Raw genomic sequence first — 24,466 nt, forward strand, 5'->3', positions numbered from 1 at the left:
CCATATCTTGCTCTCTCTTGTTCTTTCTTTCTCTGCTCAATCCTGAAGGGTTGGGGGGATAGGGAAGTGCAGTATATCCGGTATATCCATGCCTTACTAGAAAAGATTCCATTTTCTTCAAAGTATGTTTCTGACCTTCTTCATCATCTCATATTCATAACTGATATGGACGTATTACTGTTCACACCTATGGTACTGAAAGATTGTGTTCTGCATTTCCACTGTGTTTTCTCAATTAGGTTCCAACTTCTGCAACAGGCCTTCAAATCCTAATGGAGACTGCAGTCACTTCTGCTTTCCTGCACCATACTCCCAACGTGTGTGTGGCTGTCCTTATGGAATGAAGCTTGCACCCAATCAGCAGACCTGTTTGAATGATTCATCCAGTGAGCCACCCATACTGCAGTGTGGCTCCAACTCTTTCTCCTGCTCCAACGGGAAGTGTGTCCCTACCAGCTACCAGTGTGATGGTGTAGACGACTGCTATGACAACAGTGACGAGGCCAACTGTGGAACTAACAGTAATATATTCATTTAGTTTTATATACATTTACAGTACAAGCTGAGCAGTGAAACCACTCCTCTGAATATGAGACAAGATCTTTTTAACGGGGCGGCACGGTGGTGTAGTGGTTAGCGCTGTCGCCTCACAACAAGAAGGTCCGGGTTTGAGCCCCGTGGCCGGTGAGGGCCTTTCTGTGCGGAGTTTGCATGTTCTCCCCGTGTCCGCGTGGGTTTCCTCTGGGTGCTCCGGTTTCCCCCACAGTCCAAAGACATGCAGGTTAGGTTAACTGGTGACTCTAAATTGACCGTAGGTGTGAATGTGAGTGTGAATGGTTGTCTGTGTCTATGTGTCAGCCCTGTGATGACCTGGCGACTTGTCCAGGGTGTACCCCGCCTTTCGCCCGTAGTCAGCTGGGATAGGCTCCAGCTTGTCTGCGACCCGTAGAACAGGATAAAGCGGCTAGAGATAATGAGATGAATGAGATGAGATCTTTTTAATGAAAAAAAAAATCTTCTCTTCAGACAATACCTGCTCCTCCTTTGCCTTCACCTGTGCCAACCAGCGCTGTGTGCCTAGGAATTGGCACTGCGATGGGCACAATGACTGTTTCGATGGCAGTGATGAACGAGACTGTCCTTCCCAGACCCCAGGCACATGCCAGGCTGACCAGTTCAGCTGTGCCAACCACTATTGCATCCCGCGCACTTGGCTCTGTGACACAGATAATGACTGTGGTGATGGCTCTGATGAAACCAACTGTGGTAAGAAACTTCTGAGTGCTTCATATTTGCTTGGTTCATGTTTATTCTGAAACATTTCATATTTCTTCCTGTTCATGATCATGTTGCTTTCTGATTGGTAGATGCTATCGGCACATGCTACCCAGGTCAATTCCAGTGTCCTGATCACCGGTGTATCGATCCAGCCTATGTCTGTGATGGAGACAGAGACTGTGTGGATGGGGCAGATGAGCAGGGTTGTGGTAAGAGTGATTCTGCTATATTGTAAAGTCTAGCTTTCCTTTAGACTTTCTCTCTTAAAGGAACAGTGAAGCCAAGCAAAGCATTCACCGTAGTATGACCTGAATTATACCCTTGAAAAGTTTTTTTACTCTCTTCCTTTGCAAATTTGCTGTATTTACTGCCGCAGTTTACAACTGTACTGGCTATGAGTTCAAGTGTGCCAATGGACACCAGTGTGTAAACTCCTACTACCGCTGTGATGGGGTTTTTGATTGCAACGATCGCTCTGATGAATCTGGCTGCCGTAAGTTTAACATGCTCATATCACTAAGGTTTTCAGAAAAAAAAAAAGATATAGCCTTTAATATCAGGCGAACAAGATTCCTATTCCACTTTTTGACTTGTAGCCACCAGACCACCGGGCATGTGCCACCATGAGAGTGAGTTCCAGTGCCAGTCAGATGGCACCTGTTTGCCCTCTGCATGGGAATGTGATGGTCATGCAGACTGTGAGGATGGGTCAGATGAGCATCACGGATGTCCCCCGCGTACATGCCCTACCTCACTCTTCCGCTGCGACAATGGCAACTGTGTGTTTCGCAGTTGGCTGTGTGATGGGGACAATGACTGCCGCGATGGCAGTGATGAGCGTGACTGCCCTACTCCACGATTCCGCTGCCCCAGCTGGCAGTGGCAGTGCCCTGGCCACACAGTATGTGTCAATATCAGCAAAGTATGTGATAATACACCTGACTGCCCAAACGGAGCTGATGAGTCGCCACTCTGCAGTAAGTTATTCCTTTTCTGCTCTTTGACCTATAAGAAGGAAAGCTTTAAGAGATTCAGTAGGAACAGCTTCACCAAAATAGGGCCATGAGTTGCAGATTATGTACAGCCTTTTCTAAAATGCTGTTTATCCTTTTAACTGTTTATCATGAATCTACTCACCATACCGAGCGTTTTTAACTCTTTAAACTCTCAGGATGTGTTAGGCGGTCCGTTCTGGACTCACTTTAACTTTACTGCAATTATTGAATCTTTAACAGTAATAACTGAATAATACGCTGGATATCTAGCTATTGAGCTGGAAGTTTAAGGGGTGAAAGAGCAGCTTCTTCTTTAATATCAGTACGGTAGCTGTTTTTAAATTACAGAAATGACTGGCTGCAGTTATTGCAGTCTATGGTAACAGCCTATTTTATGCAGTTTACTTACTGTATGCACTTATTGCAAATAGTTTTTGTGGCTACTGCTTCATAGAGGCCACTAATCTCTTGTGCCGAGCCTTTTCCGGGAAATAAGAGTTTCGGTCATGGTGACAGCGTGTGTATGTCAGCCTCGGTTCGGAGGTTTCAGTTTCGAAAACTGTAAGCGTCAAGTCAAGTTTATTTTTATAGCGCTTGTAACAATAGACATTGTCGCAAAGCAGCTTTACAGAATTTAAATGTCTTTAAACATGAGCTAATTTTATCCCTAACCTAATAGGTAAGAGTATAAAGTACAGATACTTGGTATATTTTACTTCTGTGATTTTTAAATTGTTCGTTTTTGGATTATGCTTCATTTTTGTGGCTCATAGAGTAAATATATATGCTATATTTACTGTATAGACATGGTCTCAGAACATTTTATTTTCAGCAATAGCCACATGTAGGGCAGCACGGTGATGTAGTGGTTAGCGCTGTCGCCTCACAGCAAGAAGGTCCGGGTTCGAGCCCCGTGGCCGGCGAGGGCCTTTCTGTGCGGAGTCTGCATGTTTTCCCCGTGTCCGCGTGGGTTTCCTCCGGGTGCTCCGGTTTCCCCCACAGTCCAAAGACATGCAGGTTAGGTTAACTGGTGACTCTAAATTGACCGTAGGTGTGAATGGTTGTCTGTGTCTATGTGTCAGCCCTGTGATGACCTGGCAACTTGTCCAGGGTGTACCCCGCCTTTCGCCTGTAGTCAGCTGGGATAGGCTCCAGCTTGCCTGCGACCCTGTAGAACAGGATAAAGCGGCTAGAGATAATGAGATGAGATGAGATATTTACTGTATGGACATGGTCTCAGAACATTTTATTTTCAGCAGTAGCCACATGTAGGGCGGCACGGTGGTGTAGTGGTTAGCACTGTCTCCTCACAGCAAGAAGGTCCTGGGTTCAAGCCCAGCGGCTGGCGAGGGCCTTTCTGTGCGGAGTTTGCATGTTCTCCCCGTGTCCGCGTGGGTTTCCTCCGGGTGCTCCGGTTTCCCCCACAGTCCAAAGACACGCAGGTTAGGCTAATTGGTGGCTCTAAATTGACCATAGGTGTGAATGGTTGTCTGTGTCTATGTGTCAGCCCTGCTGACCTGGCGACTTGTCCAGGGTGTACCCCGCCTCTCACCCATGGTCAGCTGGCATAGGCTCCAGCTTGCCTGTGACCCTGTAGAACAGGATAAGCGGCTACAGATGATGGATGGATGGATGGATGGATGGATGGCCACATGTACCCATAGGATACCTATTTTTTTATGCTGAAATCCATGATGGGCTTGAAATGTATGATGTGTGATGGTTTATTTATTTTTTTTCGCTGCTGCAATAATATAAAAGATAAATAAGTTAAAAAAAGGTTGAAATTAATGATTTGGGGTAATTGTGATTAAGATTTGCCATTCTTGTATGTGTTATATCATATGGTTTTGAAATAATATGGCTTTGATATGAGAAATCATATGTATCAAATCATGCATGTATGGCTATGATCTGGAAATTTAAAGTGATCAATGATATCCCTTTTCCATGTTCCCCTCACTGCTTTCAGATGAACATTTACCAGGTAGGCCAAATCCTTAAACATCCACAATCCCCTGCATGTAGTTTTGATTTTCCCCAGTGTCTGTTTCACTGTGCTTGCTAATTATCTGATTATAGTCCAATTATAGAGTGTAACTGAAACTGGAATTGTATGTAGTAAAAATGTTTAGTGCAATAGTATCTAATAGTGTCGAATACTGTAATATAACAGTTTGTATAGATGTATTAACCTCCTAGGGCTTAGCGGTCACATGCGTGGACAGCACTTTATGGAAATTCGGAACAAGAATCCACATATGTGGACATACTTTTTCTCTAAAAGTACATCTTATCAAAAGATGATGCTTAGTTTTTATTCTAATCAGGTTCTAATAAGCCCAAATAGCAAAGAGAAATAAAAAATGCATGTAAAAAAACAGCTTGGGCCTTAGGAGGTTAAAATGCATGTGCAATATACTGTATGTCAAGTTATAAATATAAATAATATTTGAAAATGTTGAAAAAGACAAACGTTAGATAGAGCTATTTTAGCACAGACATTTCTTCAGCTTTTTTTTTTTTGCACTCTTTCTTTAGACCAAGAGATTTGCTCAGACAACAATGCAGGCTGTACTCATGGATGTATCCAGGGTCCATTTGGGGCACAATGCACATGTCCAGTGGGCTATCAGTTAAGCAACGACTCGAAGACATGTGAGGACATAGACGAGTGTGATCCCCCTGGCCTGTGCAGCCAACATTGTTTTAATGAGCGGGGCTCCTTCCGATGTCACTGCCAAGAAGGATACACACTCGAGGGGGACGGACGCACCTGCAAGGCCTCAGGTATGTATCTCTATAGGACAGGGGGGAAAAAAGGACAAATGTTATACTATATACCTGAACTACAGATGTAGAGGCAGCTGTGCCCACTCGTGTTTCTCCATTTCCTTGACATGAAACAACCCCTACAGAAATTAAATTGACACACTCGTAACTTTAGGATTTGGGATGAAAATAGGACTGGAATAGGTGGAATGGAGTCATGTGTGCTGTGGTCTGCTCCTGCCTCCTTTTCACTGGCCTCCGATCAGATTACTGCAGATAAGACAAATAACATATATGTCAGTCAAAAACGTTCCGATGGGATAATTAGGTCTAAATCACAAGACAAAGGCTTGTTTATGAGCTGTGCTTCTGACATAGAACCATCCACCAGAGAGATAACCTGCTGAAGAATGCTGACATTTGATATACTTTTCTTTTTTCTAGACACTATTCTACCACAGAGCTCCTTTCTGTGCTACTCTTAAGCTGTCTAAGGGTTTATAACTTTTTCATCTAATCTTGGACTGATAGCAGGAGCATGCTGAAAATGTGGATTTGCAATTTTTGGCATCAGATCATTGTTCTTTTCGTAATCTGACAGGATCTCGGGAGGCCATTCTGCTGGTGGCCAGTCGTAATCAGATAATAAGTGATGACATCATCTCACAGCCGAATGTCGTGCGGTCCCTTGTTCGAGATGGCCGGAACATTGTAGCAGTGGATTTTGACTCTGTAACAGACCGTGTGTATTGGTCTGATACCACCCAGGACAAGATATGGAGTGCACATAAAAATGGCAGTGATAGGATTGTGGTAATGACTCAGCTCTTCTTGATTAAAGCTTCTATTGCAAAAAGCGCCAAGATAGGACCATAAGCAAATTATCAGTATTGTTTAGAGGAGTTTACCGCAGAAAACATAATATCACTGACAACCTTTCTTCACACTTGCAGATCTTTGACAGTGGCGTGACAGTCACTGAGAGTATAGCAGTTGACTGGGTGGGTAGAAATTTGTACTGGACAGACTACATCCTTGAGACCGTAGAGGTGGCCAAACTGGACGGCTCTCATAGAGCAGTGCTCCTCAGTGAGAATGTCACTAATCCCAGAGGCCTTGTGCTGGACCCCAGGAATGGGTAAGTGCACTGATACCGATATCTAAGAAACCTACAGTAAGAACATGTAAGAAACTAGAAGAGCACTTGGTAGAGTGCATACCTCCTCCACGCCACATTTTATCAACATCAAAATCAAATCACTTGAACAAAAGATGATATTAAAGCTGTACACCAAATTTCATCAAAATCCGGTCACTACTTTTGAGTTACGTTGGGAACAGACAAAAAAAAATCCTGGATCTGCATACATATCTGGATCATGGATCCACATACATATCCAGATTTGCAGCAAAATCGATTCAGTTGTTCCTTGGCCCATGGCTCACCTTTCCTCAAAATTTCATCAAAATGTGTTCACTACATGGGGCGGCACGGTGGTGTAGTAGTTAGCGCTGTCGCCTCACAGCAAGAAGGTTCTGGGTTTGAGCCCAGTGGCCGACAAGGGTCTTTCTGTGTGGAGTTTGCATGTTCTCCCCGTGTCTGTGTGGGTTTCCTCCAGGTGCTCCGGCTTCCCCCACAGTCCAAAGACATGCAGGTTAGACTAATTGGTGGCTCTAAATTGACCGTAGGTGTGAATGTGAGTGTGAACGGTTGTCTGTGTCTATGGCTACATCCACACGACAACGGCAATGAGATTTTATTTTTAAAAAAAAATCGCGTCCACATGGGCAACGGATCAGTAAAATATCAGGTACATATGGCAACGCAACGCTTGCTGAAAACGATGCAATACACATGCCACACCTCTACGTGCGCTGTAAGACGGTCCCATCGGAGACACCAGAACAATAGAAGAAGTAGGACGCATGCGCATAAACCCCTTCTTCTACCTGGCGTGAAGCACTCACAGGAACAAGCACACAACAACACGAAGAAGATGGCTGCGACTACGCGAGGAAATCGTGCCTTCTGTGTGTACAAATTAGTTTTATTAGTGTGCATAGTTTTATATAACTTAATTTTCTTATTGTGTGTGAACATTTTGAAAAGCATTTTTATATAATTTATATAACTTTTTATATTGTGTGTGAACATTTTGAAAAGCAGTCTTATCCAATAAAAAAAGAAATTCAAGAAATGGTTCAGTTACTTGTTTATTTAAAAGAAAAGCTGTATACAAAAGTGAATGCAATGCAGTGGTTCATACAAAACAGCGAGAGTGCTGCTTGTTCTAGTCATGTGGTTGTGACGTCATCGTAAACAAATCCGTTCTACTCATCCAGACGACTTCGCAACGGCGCCATTGCCAGATTTTTCCACTCTGGAACCCGTTCTCAAAAAACATCGTTTTGGGGCACCCAAAACGTCGGTGCCGTGTGGACGCCAGGCCAAAACGATAAACAATTTTATCAGATTCACCTGAATCCGTTGCCGTGTGGACAGCCTCTGTGTCAGCCCTGCGATGACCTGGTGACTTGTCCAGGGTGTACCCCGCCTTTCGCCCATAGTCAGCTGGGATAGGCTCCAGCTTTCCTGCGACCCTGTACAGGATAAGCGGCTACAGATAATGGATGGATGGATGGATGTTCGCTACATTTCGAGTTACATTGGGGACAGACAAACAAACAGAGGCGAAAACATTAACTCTTCCAACAAAGTTGGCAGAGGTGATAAAACACAGCTGATGCTGTTATAGGAAAATAATCAACACCCTAAGGTTGATTATTTTAAGAGCATATTCCCAAGTTTTATTCATTTTATACAACATTTAATTAAAGCTCACATGACAGCTACCAAACGCTTCCTCCGAGGCATGTGAAACCAGCCGACTGCGACTTTTCAAACTACTACTCATGCAGGGCGGTGAAACACACTCAGAGGAAAGCATGTATGCATGAGCTCATATCACTTGTGATTAACAGGGGGGAGAGCAGGTATGCCACCCTTCCTCCCCTGAGAGCACAGCCAATTTTGCTCCCGGCCTTGGTAACATCAGGAATCGAACTCATGAACTCCAGATACGAGGGCAAACACTTCTCTGCTGTGCCAGTTGGGAGCAGTCAGGAGTAGCAACATTTAATTAATAAGTGTTAGTGAAAACTAATACTCAGCATTTCTGTGTGTTTCAGTTTTCACCTTATGTTCTGGACAGACTGGGGAAGAAACCCACGCATTGAGAGAGCCAGCATGGACGGCAAGCAGAGAACCACGATCATCACCAACAAACTTTACTGGCCCAATGGCCTGACCATAGACTATCCCAATAATCTACTTTACTTTGCTGATGCTTACCTGGATTTCATTGACTACTGTGATTACAATGGAAACAACCGCAGACAAGTCCTAGCCAGTGATCTGGTGAGACTTTTTTTTGTCCCATTTACCTCTATGTAACTATTTTAGACTTTAAAACATTAAGTAAACTGCCTCTTATCTCTCAATAACAAGGTACTCCAACATCCACACTCAATTACCATTTTTGAGGATTTTGTGTATTGGACTGACAGATACATCAATCGTGTTATCCGGGCCAACAAGTGGCACGGAGAGAACCAGACAGTGATGCTATATAATGTGCCTCAGCCCATGGGTCTGGTGGCAGTGCACCCAGCCAGACAGCCAGCAGGTACATTTCTAACATTCTCAAAAGATTTTTTTCCACAGGCTCCTAAAAAACAGGCTTGTGTTTTTGTATAATGACTTGTATAATTTTCCAGGTAACTTGTTTCAACTGGTTGTGCTTCCTCTTTGCCTAGGTGATAATCCATGTGCAGTGAACCCCTGCACACACATCTGTCTTCTGTCTGCGATTGGCCCCAGGTTTTACTCCTGTGCTTGTCCTTCAGGCTGGATACTTGCTAGTGACCAGCTTACCTGTGCTAGAGGTATTTCACACCGGCTCTGAGGAAGCCACCTAATCATTAGTGCAACTGGCTTTGGCTTTATACTGGTGTTTCAGAGCACCTCATGTATAGGGATTAGATCTGACTTTACTAAGCAATATTGTCCTTTAGAAAATATGATAGGAAAAGTATTAGTATAATCGCTTTTTGTCCAACAAAAAACCATGTGTTGTTTTCTGTCTTCCTGATATTCCTGAATTTCATTGTACTTAGACAATCCCTGTGTCCGAAATCACTCACTACTCACTATACTGTATAGTGGACTATATAGCGAGTTCGCCATTTTGTAGTGCTGTCTGAATGTGTAGTGAGAATTATTACACCATATATAATGGGCTCGGGCGGCACGGTGGTGTAGTGGTTAGCGCTGTCGCCTCACAGCAAGTAGGTCCGGGTTCGAGCCCCGTGGCCGGCGAGGGCCTTTCTGTGTGGAGTTTGCATGTTCTCCCCGTGTCCGCATGGGTTTCCTCCGGGTGCTCCGGTTTCCCCCACAGTCCAAAGACATGCAGGTTAGGTTAACTGGTGACTCTAAATTGACCGTGGGTGTGAATGGTTGTCTGTGTCTATGTGTCAGCCCTGTGATGACCTGGCGACTTGTCCAGGGTGAACCCCGCCTTTCGCCCGTAGTCAGCTGGGATAGGCTCCAGCTTGCCTGCGACCCTGTAGAACAGGATGGAGCGGCTAGAGATAATGAGATGAGATGAGATATAATGGGCTCATAGTATCCCACAATGCATCATGAAAAGTAGTGTACAACCGATGGTCACTAACCAAGCAATATATACCATCATGCATTGCAGTTGCGCTGAAAAAAAAAAAAAAGGTACCCTATGGGTACATGTGGCTACTGCTTATAAATAAAATTGTTTTCTGATACCATGTCTACACAGTAAATATAGCATATATATTTACTCTATGAGGCAGTAGGCACAAAAATGAAGCGTAATCCAAAAATGAACAATTTAAAAATCACAGAAGAAGTAAAACATACCAAGTGTCTGTACTTTATATTATTCTACTCTTACCTCTTACAGTTTTTGAAACTGAAACCTCCGAACCGAGGCTGACATACACACGCTGTCACCATGACTGAAACTCTTATTTCCCGGAAAACGCCTGGCGCTAGAGCTCAGTGGTTTCTTTTCGACAACTTTACATAACAACTCGGAAGTGCGTCACATCTACATCACACATGGGACCACTGGCTGAAGAAGGCAAGGAAAGGGGGACAGGAGTATATTTGAAAACAGGAACGCACTTTCCCTCTGTAATAAGCATGAACATGTCTGAAAGCGATTTCTTTAGTCTAGTCCATTTATTTCGAATGGTGAACCGAATTGTATACACTCACCGGCCATTTTAATTGGAACACGTATACGCGCATGCACACTCATTCTGACATTCTTACAATACGATGATATAGTATGGAATCAATTTTGTGCCAAAGTGTTCATACAATACTTTTGAAATATCAAACAAAAACGACAAATCAAAATACAAAAAAAGAAAAAGTCAATTTTTTTTAGACTGGCAAACAAATTATTCGTGTAATCGTGCAAAATATCAGTCTATTACTCTTCAGAAACCTTTTATTTTTGTTCCGCGTCTTTCTCAGTTTTGTTTGACGTAATTTATTTTGGTTGCGATTCCAGCTTTCTCGTTTGCGCTCCCTGACTTTTTGCTTGCAGTTTTGGCACAAACTTCACGTGTGGGTGGGCTGTCCAGGAATGCATTCCCATTGGCTAACTTGTGTTTGACTGACAGCTACGCTCAGCCATTCCCCGGAAGCTGTTGCGGCCATTTCCTACTCGGATTCTGGCGGACTGTTTGACGAGTGACCGATCCATTGACGGTAAACAAGGATCGAGTGGACTTCAGTGGCGACTATGATATTGAATTAATTCAACAAAGTGTAAATTCAATATCATAGTCGCCACTGAAGTCCACTCGATCCTTGTTTACCGTCAATGGATCGGTCACTCGTCAAACAGTCCGCCAGAATCCGAGTAGGAAATGGCCGCAACAGCTTCCGGGGAATGGCTGAGCGTAGCTGTCAGTCAAACACAAGTTAGCCAATGGGAATGCATTCCTGGACAGCCCACCCACACGTGAAGTTTGTGCCAAAACTGCAAGCAAAAAGTCAGGGAGCGCAAACGAGAAAGCTGGAATCGCAACCAAAATAAATTACGTCAAACAAACTGAGAAAGACGCGGAACAAAAATAAAAGGTTTCTGAAGAGTAATAGACTGATATTTTGCACGATTACACGAATAATTTGTTTGCCAGTCTAAAAAAATTGACTTTTTTTTTCTTTTTTTGTATTTTGATTTGTCGTTTTTGTTTGATATTTCAAAAGTATTGTATGAACATTTTGGCACAAAATTGATTCCATAATATAGTGGCTACATGTGAGGCAGTAGTCACAAAAAAGTGTGTTGGGGTGGGGGCATCGTGGCTCAGGTGGGTAAGGCGCCATACCATAAATCCGGGTGACCCGCGTTCGATTCCGGCCTGAGGTCATTTCCCGATCCCTCCCCGTCTCTCTCTCTCCCGCTCATTTCCTGTCTCTACACTGTCCTATCCAATAAAGGTGCAAAAAGCCCAAAAAAATGTCTTTAAAAAAAAAAAGTGTGTTGGGGTGAATGGACAGAGGAAGAAACACATTATAAACGGACATTCAAGTACAATTAAAAATAGTAAGAGAATAGAAAATAAGCTAAAATAGGATGACAGATAAAATACAAGAATAAAAGTCACAGTGCAGAGTGAGGAATTAATCAGAAGCCTCAAATTTGATTTAATAAAAGGCAGAGGTGAAGAAGAAAGCATTCAGCCTTGATTTAAAAGAACTGAAAGATGCAGCAGACACAAAGTACTTTGTATTTATTAATGTGGGAAATACGCTCAGTATAATATGTATTTATCACAAAAAATACATGCATGTATTTATCATTTTGAAAATCCACCAGCTGACTGATGGCACGTTTTAATTGTGCGACAGTAATGACGTAAATAACCGGCGTGGCGGAGTAGTGTCCGAAAGTGTTTTTTTTTTTTTTCATTTTACCAATGAGCTCACTATATAGTCCTCTATATAGAATCCCGTATATAGTGAGTAGGGAGTAGTGAACGAGGGAGTGATTTCGGACACAGAGAATATATATACAGTAGGAAGTCATGGGAAGTAATACATGGTCTCGCTGTAGTTTCTAAGCTTAGTGAGCATATGTGTCCGTGAGCTTATGTGCTTGGGCTCCAGGACAAGATCTCTGGGCCTGGTGACTTTTTCTCTGATGATGTGGCTTTTTCTTTTTAAAAAATTTTTTTCTGTCTCTTTCACTTTGGCCTTACCCCAGTTAATCTCCTCCTCCCTTATTGAACAAAGTAGTAGTCATCAGTGACACTGGATATGTATTTCATGAGGCGCAGACCTTGTCAACAGTATCCCATTTTCAACTTGCTCTCCCTCTCTGAGGGCAAATATTTGTAATTGTAAAAGCTCTTATCTTAGCTTATACCTAAGGTTGAGCAAAGACAAGAGAGCTTTAATCTTAAACTCAGTAGTTTCTCTTTATGGCAGTGATCCAGCCACTCTTAGGTTTCAGGTTGTGTCAGTAATGTCATGCACATTTTGCCCTAAGAGATGAATGATTATCTCAGATGAGAAATGAGTGACTGCCCACTGATCGTAATCTCTGATGATACAGCAGAATGTGCCCTCAGAGCAGAAATTTATACTAACCATGTCATTCCAACAACACTTATACTACAGGGTCTGTTCATTTTTTCAGGATGACTTTATGATTTTATGAATCTTTTTTTTTTTGATGTGGCACTTGAATAATCTTATTTTCCAGTGGAAGATCCTTTCCTGGTGGTTGTTAGGGACAGCATAATTTATGGCATGCCTCTCGACCCTGATGAAAAGAGCAACGATGCCATGGTGCCAATCGCTGGCCTGCAGAATGGATATGATGTCGACTTTGATGATGCTGAGCAGATGATCTACTGGGTTGAATACCCTGTAAGTCTGAGAGAAAGTTTATTTCCCTAGCCATTAGGGTGCATCAGTTGCTCTCACTTTCATAAAATCTGATGCATTTTTGTTTGGGTGTTCCTTTTCACCAATAAAGACATCCTGTAAAATATTTTGACCATATTCAAAAGTCTAATGGTGGCACCATGAGGTTCATTTTTTGCCAAAAAAAACGCTTATTTTATGTTTTCGCGTAAGGTTTGAATCACAATGTTGGACTCCATTTATTGATTTCTTGTGACCCAGAGATCATGTTAAGAACCTTTGCAAGGGATTGAGAAGCATTAATGTGATTCATAATACATTTGTATTGTTTAAAAGTAGTTGAACAATGATTCAATGAACAGCTAAAACTCAAACTGTGCTTGATAATATATTTAGAATATGGACTAAAAATGTGTATCTAAGATATTTGGTATACTCTATAAGGTGCCATAATGTTTCATGAAAAGTGATCGAAATTTTGTCATAAAAGTCATAAAATAGCAGCTTTTTCCATAACTTTGAGCTCCTGGTGCCACCATTAAACTTTTGAATTTTGTCAAAATATTTCACCCAGTGTGTTTTCTTACCAAAAGGAACATAAAAACAAAAATGCATCATGATCGGAGGAACTTTTCATTTTTAGGGGGCAACTGATGCACCTTACTAGCCATCTACCTTCTATTGGTAATGAGCCATATAGATGGAAGCCTAACATTCCTTTAATAAACTTTTTTACAGGCTTAGGTGCTTTCACACTTGGCATTTTTTTCTCATCCACCAGTGTAGGTTTTACATGTTATCTTTTGAGAAGCAGCAGCAAGACCGATAGAATGCAGCTCCTTTTAAAAAGCACTGCTACCAATGTTTTAGGTCACTGTACAGCGCTTCCAAATGTCGAGAAATGTTCAAAAGTTCAGAAAAGAACAGCGCAAAGTGAAGCATTTTTTATCTTCTGACCAGTGTTGTACCGTAGTTGAGCCACTAAACCTCAAGTCTGAGTCCAGTCTCGAGTCCCTAGTGTTCAAGTCCCAGTCAAATCCAAGCCATTAAAGGAAATTTCGAGTTGAGTCCGAGTCGAGTCCACAATTGATCCAAATCCAGGGATGAGAATTTTCCGCCGATCGGCGAATTTCTGACTTTTTCAGACCAAAATGATCGTTTTTGAGATCGATGTAAATCCGTTGAGAAATTTTCGGGGGGGGGGGGTATGATTAACGATCTGTGGTCACCTTATAACGCAGACATCCCAAGTCTCCCAGAACTTCTGGGAGTCTCCTGCATATTGATAGAAGCGAGCAAGAGCGCGCGCACGCAACATTAAGGTCTGCATCACGCATCTTAGAATGTGCGCGCGCGAGGGAGACTGTGTGCAGTGTTGCCAGATATTGCTGACGTTTTCCATCCCAAAAATATGTTCAAAACCCGCCAAAATGCACTTAAAACCACCCAATGTGGCAACACTGCCTGTGTGCCTGTTCATGTAGCGCATGCCAGACAAAGAGCATCCTGATTGGGTTACTCAGCAAAATAAGCCAATCAGCTTTCAGTGTGGGCGGGCTTTTATCCCTTTTCTCGAGGACCGACCGGCATAGCAGAGAGAGAGAGCGCGCCCCAAAAAACGAAAGTACAAAACCCACTTCACCTCAGATTACACAAAAGAATCTCCCTGTCTAATAAGGGTAGAAAATAATGACAGTTTCACGCGATGTACTGTTTGCAGCAGTGATTTCAGCATTGCCCATGGTGGCTTAAATGATTGTAAAGGACATGTTGAGGTGAGGAGTGTCATTTCATGTGCATTATAGGTCTACAACAGGCTGTCATGAAAAGACCAAACTTATTGAAGATTTCCGTAAAGTAACAATGTATGAATATACATCATATATATCAAATACACATCATATATAAGTGTGTATCTTTTTATAAATGAGGTTAGCTTGTGGGCGGCACGGTGGTGTAGTGGTTAGCGCTGTCGCCTCACAGCAAGAAGGTCCTGGGTTCGAGCCCCGGGGCCGGCGAGGGCCTCTCTGTGTGGAGTTTGCATGTTCTCCCCGTGTCCGCGTGGGTTTCCTCCGGGTGCTCCGGTTTCCCCCACAGTCCAAAGACATGCAGGTTAGGTTAACTGGTGACTCTAAATTGACCGTAGGTGTGAGTGTGAATGGTTGTCTGTGTCTATGTGTCAGCCCTGTGATGACCTGGCGACTTGTCCAGGGTGTACCCCGCCTTTCGCCCGTAGTCAGCTGGGATAGGCTCCAGCTTGCCTGCGACCCTGTAGAAGGATAAAGCGGCTAGAGATAATGAGATGAGATGAAGTTAGCTTGTCTAATGTAGCATGTTGGGGAGAATCATAGTATCATATCTATATTTCTGATAAAATTTTAGGTATGATACCGTGTATAACTCTCCTACTTATTGCTCATTTCATGGGGGGGAATTGCTGGTATGTGCCGTGCGGGAGCGTCTGCCCACATTTTTTTAGGCCGAGATGAACTTATAGTTTTTGATTAAAAAAATTTTTTCCAATTTGTAATGCCCATTGTACATGCCTGTCCTTTAACTCAAAATCACCATCTCGATCTTCAAATTGACCATATGGTATATGCATTACATTACACAACATCCTGTCCAGATAAAACCTAGTTAGTACACACAACAGTTGAAAGGGAAGTGATGAGTGGTGTTGAATGTTGCCTGCTTAATATGCAAGAGCTCCTGCTACCATGATAACATCAGAAGAAAGCTTCAGAGAATTATATGACAGAACTTTTTTCTGGTTTGCACTTCATTGTAAAGGATTAGAGTATTCAAAGACATGAATAGCAAAAATGCAGAAATATAATACTGTAGAGCTCGTTTATATTAAAAGGTGCATTGATTTTTTGAAATCATCAAATGTGAATTGATTAAAAACAAGTCTCTTGTACCATATTAATCATTTTCACCTGGTAGTCCACCAAGAAGGGGAATTTATTTCCAAATACATTGCAACTTTTTGCTGATAAAATTAATGGTTTTGGGGTAAAAAAAATAAATAAAAAATAGCCCAAAATCATTAGCCCCTGGAACCCCTGGGCCACGCCCCCTTGGGCTATGGGCCCTGCCCTGGTTTTTTCAGACTTTTAAAATATTTTTCATTCTCATCCCTGCAAATCGAGTCCGAGAACAAGACTCCAACCGCACCATTTGACGGTGGCTGTTGCTGCCTTTATACGAAACCGTCTCTGCTACTGTGTTGGACTAACGTTACTGCTCGACTGCCCCATTTTAGTTAATAGGCTACAGATAAAAAGCTTGTTCATCACTCAGCAAGCCCCGCCCACTATCAACAGGGCAAATAACATGAGAGGGTTAACACTAGCTAGTTCATCAGTCAACAAGCCCCACTATCAACAGAGCAATGAACATAGCGTGTCACTTCCTTCTCTGGGTGGAGTCTTGCCAAATGACGATTGAAGTTCGAGGTTGTCCCCGTTGCCTCCTCGATAGTTCTTCTACATATGGAACACATAGCAGTGCATTTTTTCCCACTGCTATGTGAGAAGTCTGTATAAACAAAACAGACAATCCTAGGGGCGTTCTCTCCAGGCATTTTAGCACCATTAATGTTAGTTTGTTCCTGAACATGACGTATGAACAGGTGAATGTGCATTCTCTTGCACACAATTAGTATAAAAATGAATGTAGATATAAATATCCATCCATCCTGTACAGGGTTGCAGGCAAGTTGGAGCTTATCCCAGCTGACTATGGGCAAGAGGTGGGGTACACCCTGGACAAGTCGCCAGATCATCACAGGCTTGACACATAGACAAGCAACCATTCACATCTACGGTTAATTTAGAGCCACCAATTAGCCTAACCTGCATCTCTTTGGGGAAAACCAGAGCACTTGGAAGAAACCCACGCAGACAGTATGCAAACTCCACACAGAAAGGCCCTCGCCGGCCATGGGGCTCGAACCCGGACCTTCTTGCTGTGAGGCGACAGTGCTAACCACTGCGCCGCCTGTAGATATAAATATCTTGTGACAAATCATTATGGTACAGTACGTTACAAAAAAATTAAGAAAAAATCTGAGTCCTCATCTCCAATTTACAAGTCCGAATGCAGTTAATGCATCAGTCCGAGTCATTATTGCTCAAGTTCAAGTCAAGTCACCAGTCCTTAAAATTAGGGCACAAGTCGGACTCGAGTACTACAAACCTGCTTCTGACAAATCAGGTTGCAAGTTGGAGTCTAAGGGAGAAAAGCATTGATGACAGAGTGCCTGTGAAAAATGTCTGTGAAGATTCTCAGTCATTCAGGTCATAGTATGAAACCCACACACACAGACCAGTACCCACTCTTCGACTCACACCACCCACTGGAACACAAATTGGGGGTCATTAGGACCTTGCAACACAGGGCTCAGAACATCCCTACAACGGTAGAGGGAAAAGAGAAGGAGCAGAATCACATCAAGAAAGCACTTCAGAACTGCGGGTATCCCATCTGGGCTTTCTTCAAGAGCAGAAAAAGGAACATAACGGACAAGGAGGATAACAGGAACAAACGCAAGAACATTGTCATTCCCTACATTTCTGGTCTATCTGAGAAACTCAGGAGGATCTTCTACAAACACAACATTCCGGTACATTTCAGACCCAGTAACACCCTGAAGCAGAAACTGGTCCACCCTAAGGACAGAATAGCCAGACACAAACAGGACAACATAGTGTATGCAATTCAGTGCAGTGAGGAATGCACGGACTCATATATTGCGGAAACAAAACAACCGCTTCACAGGTGCATGGCTCAACACAGGAGAGCCAGTTCCTCAGGCCAGGACTCTGCTGTCTATCTTCATCTTAACAACAAAGGACACTCATTTCAGGATTGCAACGTACGCATTTTAGCCAGACAGGATCGTTGGTATGAGTGAGGAGTTAAAGAAGCCATTTTTGTCAACCTGGAGCGGCCATCACTGAACAGAGGTGGTGGTCTAAGACATCTTTTATCAGCCACCTACAATGCAGTCCTTGGCACACTTCCCAGACAACTGAATGCACACCAAAACCCAGCTGTTTTCAGTGACTCACAGGAGGACAGAGAGAATCAGCATTCCATTGATCACCCCAACGACTCTCTAGGCCGTTCACACCCAGCCCCCAGTGACCCACACCAACAGGATGACTCAACGACACCTTAGGATTACTTTTCATCCATGAGAGGATAAATACCTGATACTCCCTATTAAGGCCAATTTATGCTGACAACCCAGTCCTCGCAGATGGTGTCATAGACAGCGTCTGCGTAGCCCCCCACCTTCGCAGACACTCTGCGCGCACCTCCCAAAAATTGTGACCACCGCAGAAGCCTCGCAGACAGCGTCGCAGACAAGAGGGCTCTGATTGGTCCACTCTACATCCGCTGTACACGCACTTCCGCTTCCCTACTTTCCCGGTTTGTTTTGTTTTCACAACCGCCATTTTTAAAAACACGAGCGAAGATGGAGCAGCACGAAGAGCGGTTGATCGAGGAAGTGAGGAAGTACGGACATCTATACGACTCCAGTTCTAGTCATTATAAGTAACCGGAGGATAAACACTCCACTAACCACACCCACCAACTACTCCTAGCGATTTCGCGACTTCGCGCCCCCTTGCGTTGTGGCGGTGAATAACATCGCGCACGCCTATTACTCCCTGCTCAACGATAAATTACAACTGTCTGCGAAAAGCTATCTGCGAAAGCCTTGTCGCAAGAGCATGCAGAGGCCTTTAGTCAGACAGAACTGAAGAAGCCTTTCGGATGAGAGGTGAAACGTCTTCAGGAATCTTCAAGCAAGTCCAGTTGTTCTCTTTTACCACCCACAGTTGCCTGCAAAAAACAAATCTTATTCATGAGTGAAATATAAAGACATTTATGACATGTTGAACAGAAATATTTCATGACCAATATTTTGGGACCTTCACCTGTGTCTCGCTTTAACTGTAATTACACACTGTCAAGTCACACAAGCTCTGCCATAAAACAACCTTTATTTAAAGGTAGACTGCCTTTCAGATTTTTCAAGTTTAGGTCATAGAAAGAATTTTCCCTGACATCCAATTATTTTTGTTTAGTGGACCGAAAGCTACTGAATTTGAATCTTGGACTTCCAATTTTCATCTCATTATCTCTAGCCGCTTTATCCTGTTCTACAGGGTCGCAGGCAAGCTGGAGCCTATCCCAGCTGACTACGGGCGAAAGGCGGGGTACACCCTGGACAAGTCGCCAGGTCATCACAGGGCTGACACATAGACACAGACAACCATTCACACTCACATTCACACCTACGGTCAATTTAGAGTCACCAGTTAACCTAACCTGCATGTCTTTGGACTGTGGGGGAAACCGGAGCACCCGGAGGAAACCCACGCGGACACGGGGAGAACATGCGAACTCCGCACAGAAAGGCCCTCGCCGGCCACGGGGCTCAACCCCGGACCCTCTTGCTGTGAGGTGACAGCGCTAACCACTACACCACCGTGCCGCCCGACTTCCAATTTTATTAATATTTATTATTTTTTAAAAAATAGAACAATTAATGAATTTAGGGCCACATGGCCCTAAATTCTCCGCTATTTTTTCCTGCATCACCATGACCCAATTCAAGATACTACATCATGCATCACGTGGTGGGCTTTCCCTGTTCACGCAAGGCATTGTGGGATACAAATTTGAAATGGGAGAGAACAATGGAGGACATGAATGTGTGAATGAAACGTGAAAAAACGATTACAGTAACAGAAAGCGAGAAGAAAAGACATTATGTTGCGAAGGAAAGGAAACGCAGGACCAAACTAATAAATATCGGCGGTCAGTGAGCACCTCGGTGTGATCAGCTGTTCATTTAGCGACAGAATGATGTAACTGTCAGTGCACTGTCAAGGTAAACCTGTAGATGGCAGTAATGCAACACTGTGGATGCCAGCTGCCGTAAAACCCAAAAGAAGAAGGAAAAGAAGGTAAACCTGCGCATGCGCACACTGACTTCTTCTGTCTGCTTGACTTCATGAAGCGAGCAATTTCATGCACATTATTTGCTCGGGAATCCCCTCAAATTAAATAACTTCCCAGCCACAGAATGGCCTGATATTTTTTGAGATATTACAGAAATAAACATATATCACAATGACCAAATTTCAGAGGGAACTAAATTTCACCGATTTTATGAAAGGCCATCTAGCTTTAAACTTTTGACTGGTAATAAGAAATCTAATCTAGATAGCAAACTAAGCTAGTTAGCATATAGTACTAGCTAGGACTAGTACTGCTATGGTGACACTGTTCATGCTAAGGTGTCCCAACTCAAGCATTTTAATGCCTGGCGTGAAAGCATCCTAAAGCACTCGGCTGAAGAAATCTTTCAAAATAATTATTGATGTGATTTCTATTGATGCAATCTAACGTGCAAAAGAAAACAAGGTGATTATTCTTTCATCAATACAGGGTGAGATCCACAGGGTGAAGTCAGATGGGACTAATAGGACTGAATTTGCCCCAGCAGCCATTTTGGGATCTCCAGTGGGTTTGGCTCTTGACTGGATAAGTCAGAACCTATACTACACGAACCCATCCTCGCAGTCCATAGAGGTTCTACATCTTTCCGCTTTGCATTAAAAAAAGAAATGAATTGTTTATCTGAAAAAAAACAGTTAAAACAATTTATTTACTTTGCAAATGTTGATGCATCATTTCACTTATCTCATTTTGTTTATTTAGGTTCTGAGGCTGAAAGGAGAGGTGCAGTACAGGAAAACTCTCATCACCAATAACGGCACCCCGACTGGTACAGGCTCACCGGTTGGCATAGCAGTGGACCCGGCACGTGGGTAAGGCCCAGTTTAGCAGCATCTTGCCATGAAGTCTGCCAAATCAGTCTGATTTCATGGCACCTGCTAAGAAACACACCCAGTACACAGAGGCTACTAGAAATCCCAACCAGCACTTAGTGCAGTCAGTGTAATAGTGAAATGACACCAAGAAATAATATATAGTGTTCACTAAAACTTACACTACCGTTCAAAAGTTTGGGGTCACTTTGAAATGTCCTTATTTTTGAAAGAAAAGCACTGTTCTTTTCAATGAAGATCACTTTAAACCAATCAGAAATACACTCTATACATTGCTAATGTGGTAAATGACTATTCTAGCTGCAAATGTCTGGTTTTTGGTGCAATATCTCCATAGGTGTATAGAGGCCCATTTCCAGCAACTCTCACTCCAGTGTTCTAATGGTACAATGTGTTTGCTCATTGCCTCAGAAGGCTAATGGATGATTAGAAAACCCTTGTACAATCATGTTAGCACAGCTGAAAACAGTTGAGCTCTTTAGAGAAGCTATAAAACTGACCTTCCTTTGAGCAGATTGAGTTTCTGGAGCATCACATTTGTGGGGTCGATTAAATGCTCAAAATGGCCAGAAAAATGTCTTGACTATATTTTCTATTCATTTTACAACTTATGGTGGTAAATAAAAGTGTGACTTTTCATGGAAAACACAAAATTGTCTGGGTGACCCCAAACTTTTGAACGGTAGTGTAATACTAAACATTGTTGTAGTATCTTGAGTCCTTATAATGCATATAGTTGATAGGTACTCCATATCTGCTTCATGTGCTGTGTTTTCAGGAAAATGTACTGGACAGATCAAGGGACAGAGAGCGGCATTCCTGCCAAGGTGGCATGTGCAGACATGGACGGGTCCAATTCAGTTATACTCTTCACCAATAACCTGGACCATGTGGAGTTTATCACTATAGACATTAAAGAGAACAAACTTTACTGGGCCGTCACAGGGACTGGCGTGGTGAGCTGCGTCAACTCCTTTGAGAATCTGATACACCATTTTCCATTAACTATTACTGCACTTAAAAAAAAATAAGTACACACAACTTCTGTTCCTCTTTTAAAACCCCAAACAGATCGAGAGAGGAGATCCAAATGGTTCAAACCGCATCACAGTGGTTAATGGCTTGTCTCACCCATGGGGTGTGGCTGTGCATGGGCCTTACCTCTACTTCACTGATAGGGACTTTGAGGTGATTGAACGTGTGGATAAAGCCACAGGATCCAGCAGAGTCGTGCTGAGGAGCAATGTGCCTGGTCTCAGAGTCCTCAAAGTGCACTACAGAGATGGTAAGTAATAGTTATGAGCTCATCCGGCCAACAGGTGATGAGTTTATGCCATCATGTGTTGTCCGGAGTCCATCCGGCGTCATCCACATTTCACGAAAATCGCTTCTTCTCTCTCAACTCTTCACCAACTTTTATTCTTTTTGGCAGGAAGGTAGGTCTGCCTGGGGTGCATGTAGCTTCTACCCAAATTTGCATAATTGCAATTAACAATGAAAATATGGAGTAATTAAGTCCTAATGAGCAGTTTCCACACAAATCACTTTTTCTCCTTCAATTCTTCACCGATTTTGATTCTTTCTGGCATGAAGGTAGGGGTACCTAGGGTGCGAAAAACTTCTATCCAGATTTGCTTAAAGGTCCCATGGCATTAAATTTTCACTTTCTGAGGTTTTTTAACGTTAAAATGAGTTCCTCTGACCTTCTTAAGTCACCCCAGTGGCGAGAAATTTCATAATGTGTAAACCAAACTATGCCCAACATTTGAGAATGGCGCGTCAAAACGGCGCACTGATAAACTCTTCCCTTTACTACGTCAGCAAGGGAAATGATCCCCACGCCCCCCCTCTGGATTCCCACCCACTGTATGGATTGCCTCGCCCAGTTGTAGTGAGGAGACCATAGAGGGAGGACACAACATGGCATCACCTAAGCGAGCGAAACATGGAAATTGCGCTGTACATGGATGTGACAACACAGAAAAGAGTCTGTTTTTACTGCCGACGGGAGAGCCCCTGAAGACGCAGTGGCTTAATTTTATTTACTCCAATAATACGCCGTCGAGTCTACCTAAGACGGTGTATGTTTGTCGGAAGCATTTTCCTGAGGAATGTTTCCACAACTTGGGACAGTACAGGGCAGGTTTTGCACATCAACTGTCACTGAAGCCTGGGTCCGTACCAAGCATCCCTGCCGCATCAGCAACAAACACCGAACAAGTAAGTGTATAACTGGTCGCTTTGCCATGTTTTAAAATCGGTGCGTTAGCCTTGCAATGGCTACATTAGCTGTGCAGCTAACCGCTTCCTGCAGTTAGCCAGGTAATCTGCGCTACAAAACTAAAGAGTATGCAGCATGCTCTGTTAAACTGAGTTTAGTCTGGAAATTGACTGTAACTTATGAGCTTATGTTTTGCCGTGTTTTAAAATCGGTGCCACGTTAGCCTTGCAATGGCTACATTAGCTGTGCAGCTAACCGCTTCCTGCAGTTAGCCAGGTACTCTGCGCTACAAAACCAAAAAGCATGCAGCATGCTCTGTTATAATAGCCAATCAAAACAGTTTTTACAAAGACACCCACATTCTTTTTTTTAAGTCACTCGTTCATTTTATTTGTTTGTTTGTTCAGTAAAAACCCAAACATTTGTTGAATTTATTTTATTTACTCACGTCGCACCTTAATGACATCAGCGCGCGGTATTTTTCCCTTCGCGGTTTGTTCCTTCTCTCTCGCCATGGTAAGACACCCACATCCGCTTGTTCTGACCCACTGGAGGTAGCGTCACAGTGCTGTTAGCCAATCAGAGGTAACACGTTTACATGTCATGAATATTAATGTTAAGAGCCGCCCCCACCCTCTACCCTTCCCCGCCTCCTGCTTCTCATTAGCAAAACGACGCACTGGGAAAAGCGCTGAAATGGGGCTTTCTCCCAGGAGGCTATATCTACGTGCCGAGGGTTCATTTCGAGAAAGGCTGCGGAAATAACATCCGGAAACCTCCACGAGCCCGTTTAAAGCATCAACAAACCACCATGCCATGGGTCCTTTAATTACAATTATTAATAAAGTTATGGACTAATTAAGCCTTAATAAGCAGTTCAACAAAAATCACTTCTTCTCAGCCAATTCCTCGCTGTTTTGGATTCATTCTGACAAATATGTAAGTACTCCTAGGGTGTACATAGCTTCTTGTATACAGCTTGCAACATTTATTGTGCAAGGTGGCCCACTTTAGCTCATTCTTTCTGGACTAGATGGGGCCGGAGTGAGCTCCGCCGTCATTGATGATCTCGTTCAACACCTAACTTCATTTTTATTATGACTGTGTCTCATGCCAGTTTTGGGGCTTTTATTTAGGTCTTAATTTGGATAGGTATTTTGAGGTGTTGAGGTAAAATCAGGTATTGTGCAGAGTAGAATCAGTGGTATTTTTCATTTGATCAATGGACAGGTACTGAACAGTCAAGTCAAGTTTGTTTGTATATCGCTTTTAACAACAGACATTGTCCTAAAGCAGCTTTACAGAATCTGAATGACCCAAGACATGAGCCAATTTTATC

The 24,466-nt window shown here is 43.1% G+C and overlaps 1 protein-coding gene across 1 annotated transcript in view; it reads left to right on the forward strand.

Moving 5' to 3' along the window:
• The window catches only part of lrp2a (low density lipoprotein receptor-related protein 2a), a 211,697-nt gene that overhangs the window by 47,821 nt on the left and 139,410 nt on the right, over positions 1 to 24,466 (forward strand). The window contains exons 21-37 of the mRNA XM_060930575.1: positions 240 to 521; positions 1,027 to 1,266; positions 1,368 to 1,487; positions 1,655 to 1,771; positions 1,875 to 2,255; positions 4,246 to 4,260; positions 4,815 to 5,063; positions 5,647 to 5,858; positions 5,999 to 6,183; positions 8,235 to 8,463; positions 8,554 to 8,731; positions 8,862 to 8,990; positions 12,866 to 13,032; positions 20,503 to 20,646; positions 20,776 to 20,885; positions 21,685 to 21,862; positions 21,978 to 22,191. Coding sequence (XP_060786558.1) covers positions 240 to 521; positions 1,027 to 1,266; positions 1,368 to 1,487; positions 1,655 to 1,771; positions 1,875 to 2,255; positions 4,246 to 4,260; positions 4,815 to 5,063; positions 5,647 to 5,858; positions 5,999 to 6,183; positions 8,235 to 8,463; positions 8,554 to 8,731; positions 8,862 to 8,990; positions 12,866 to 13,032; positions 20,503 to 20,646; positions 20,776 to 20,885; positions 21,685 to 21,862; positions 21,978 to 22,191 — 3,150 coding nt within the window. The remainder of the gene's footprint in view (positions 1 to 239; positions 522 to 1,026; positions 1,267 to 1,367; positions 1,488 to 1,654; positions 1,772 to 1,874; positions 2,256 to 4,245; positions 4,261 to 4,814; positions 5,064 to 5,646; positions 5,859 to 5,998; positions 6,184 to 8,234; positions 8,464 to 8,553; positions 8,732 to 8,861; positions 8,991 to 12,865; positions 13,033 to 20,502; positions 20,647 to 20,775; positions 20,886 to 21,684; positions 21,863 to 21,977; positions 22,192 to 24,466) is intronic.

This window comes from Neoarius graeffei, chromosome 9, assembly GCF_027579695.1.
Source record: "Neoarius graeffei isolate fNeoGra1 chromosome 9, fNeoGra1.pri, whole genome shotgun sequence".
Taxonomy (NCBI): Eukaryota; Metazoa; Chordata; class Actinopteri; order Siluriformes; family Ariidae; genus Neoarius; species Neoarius graeffei.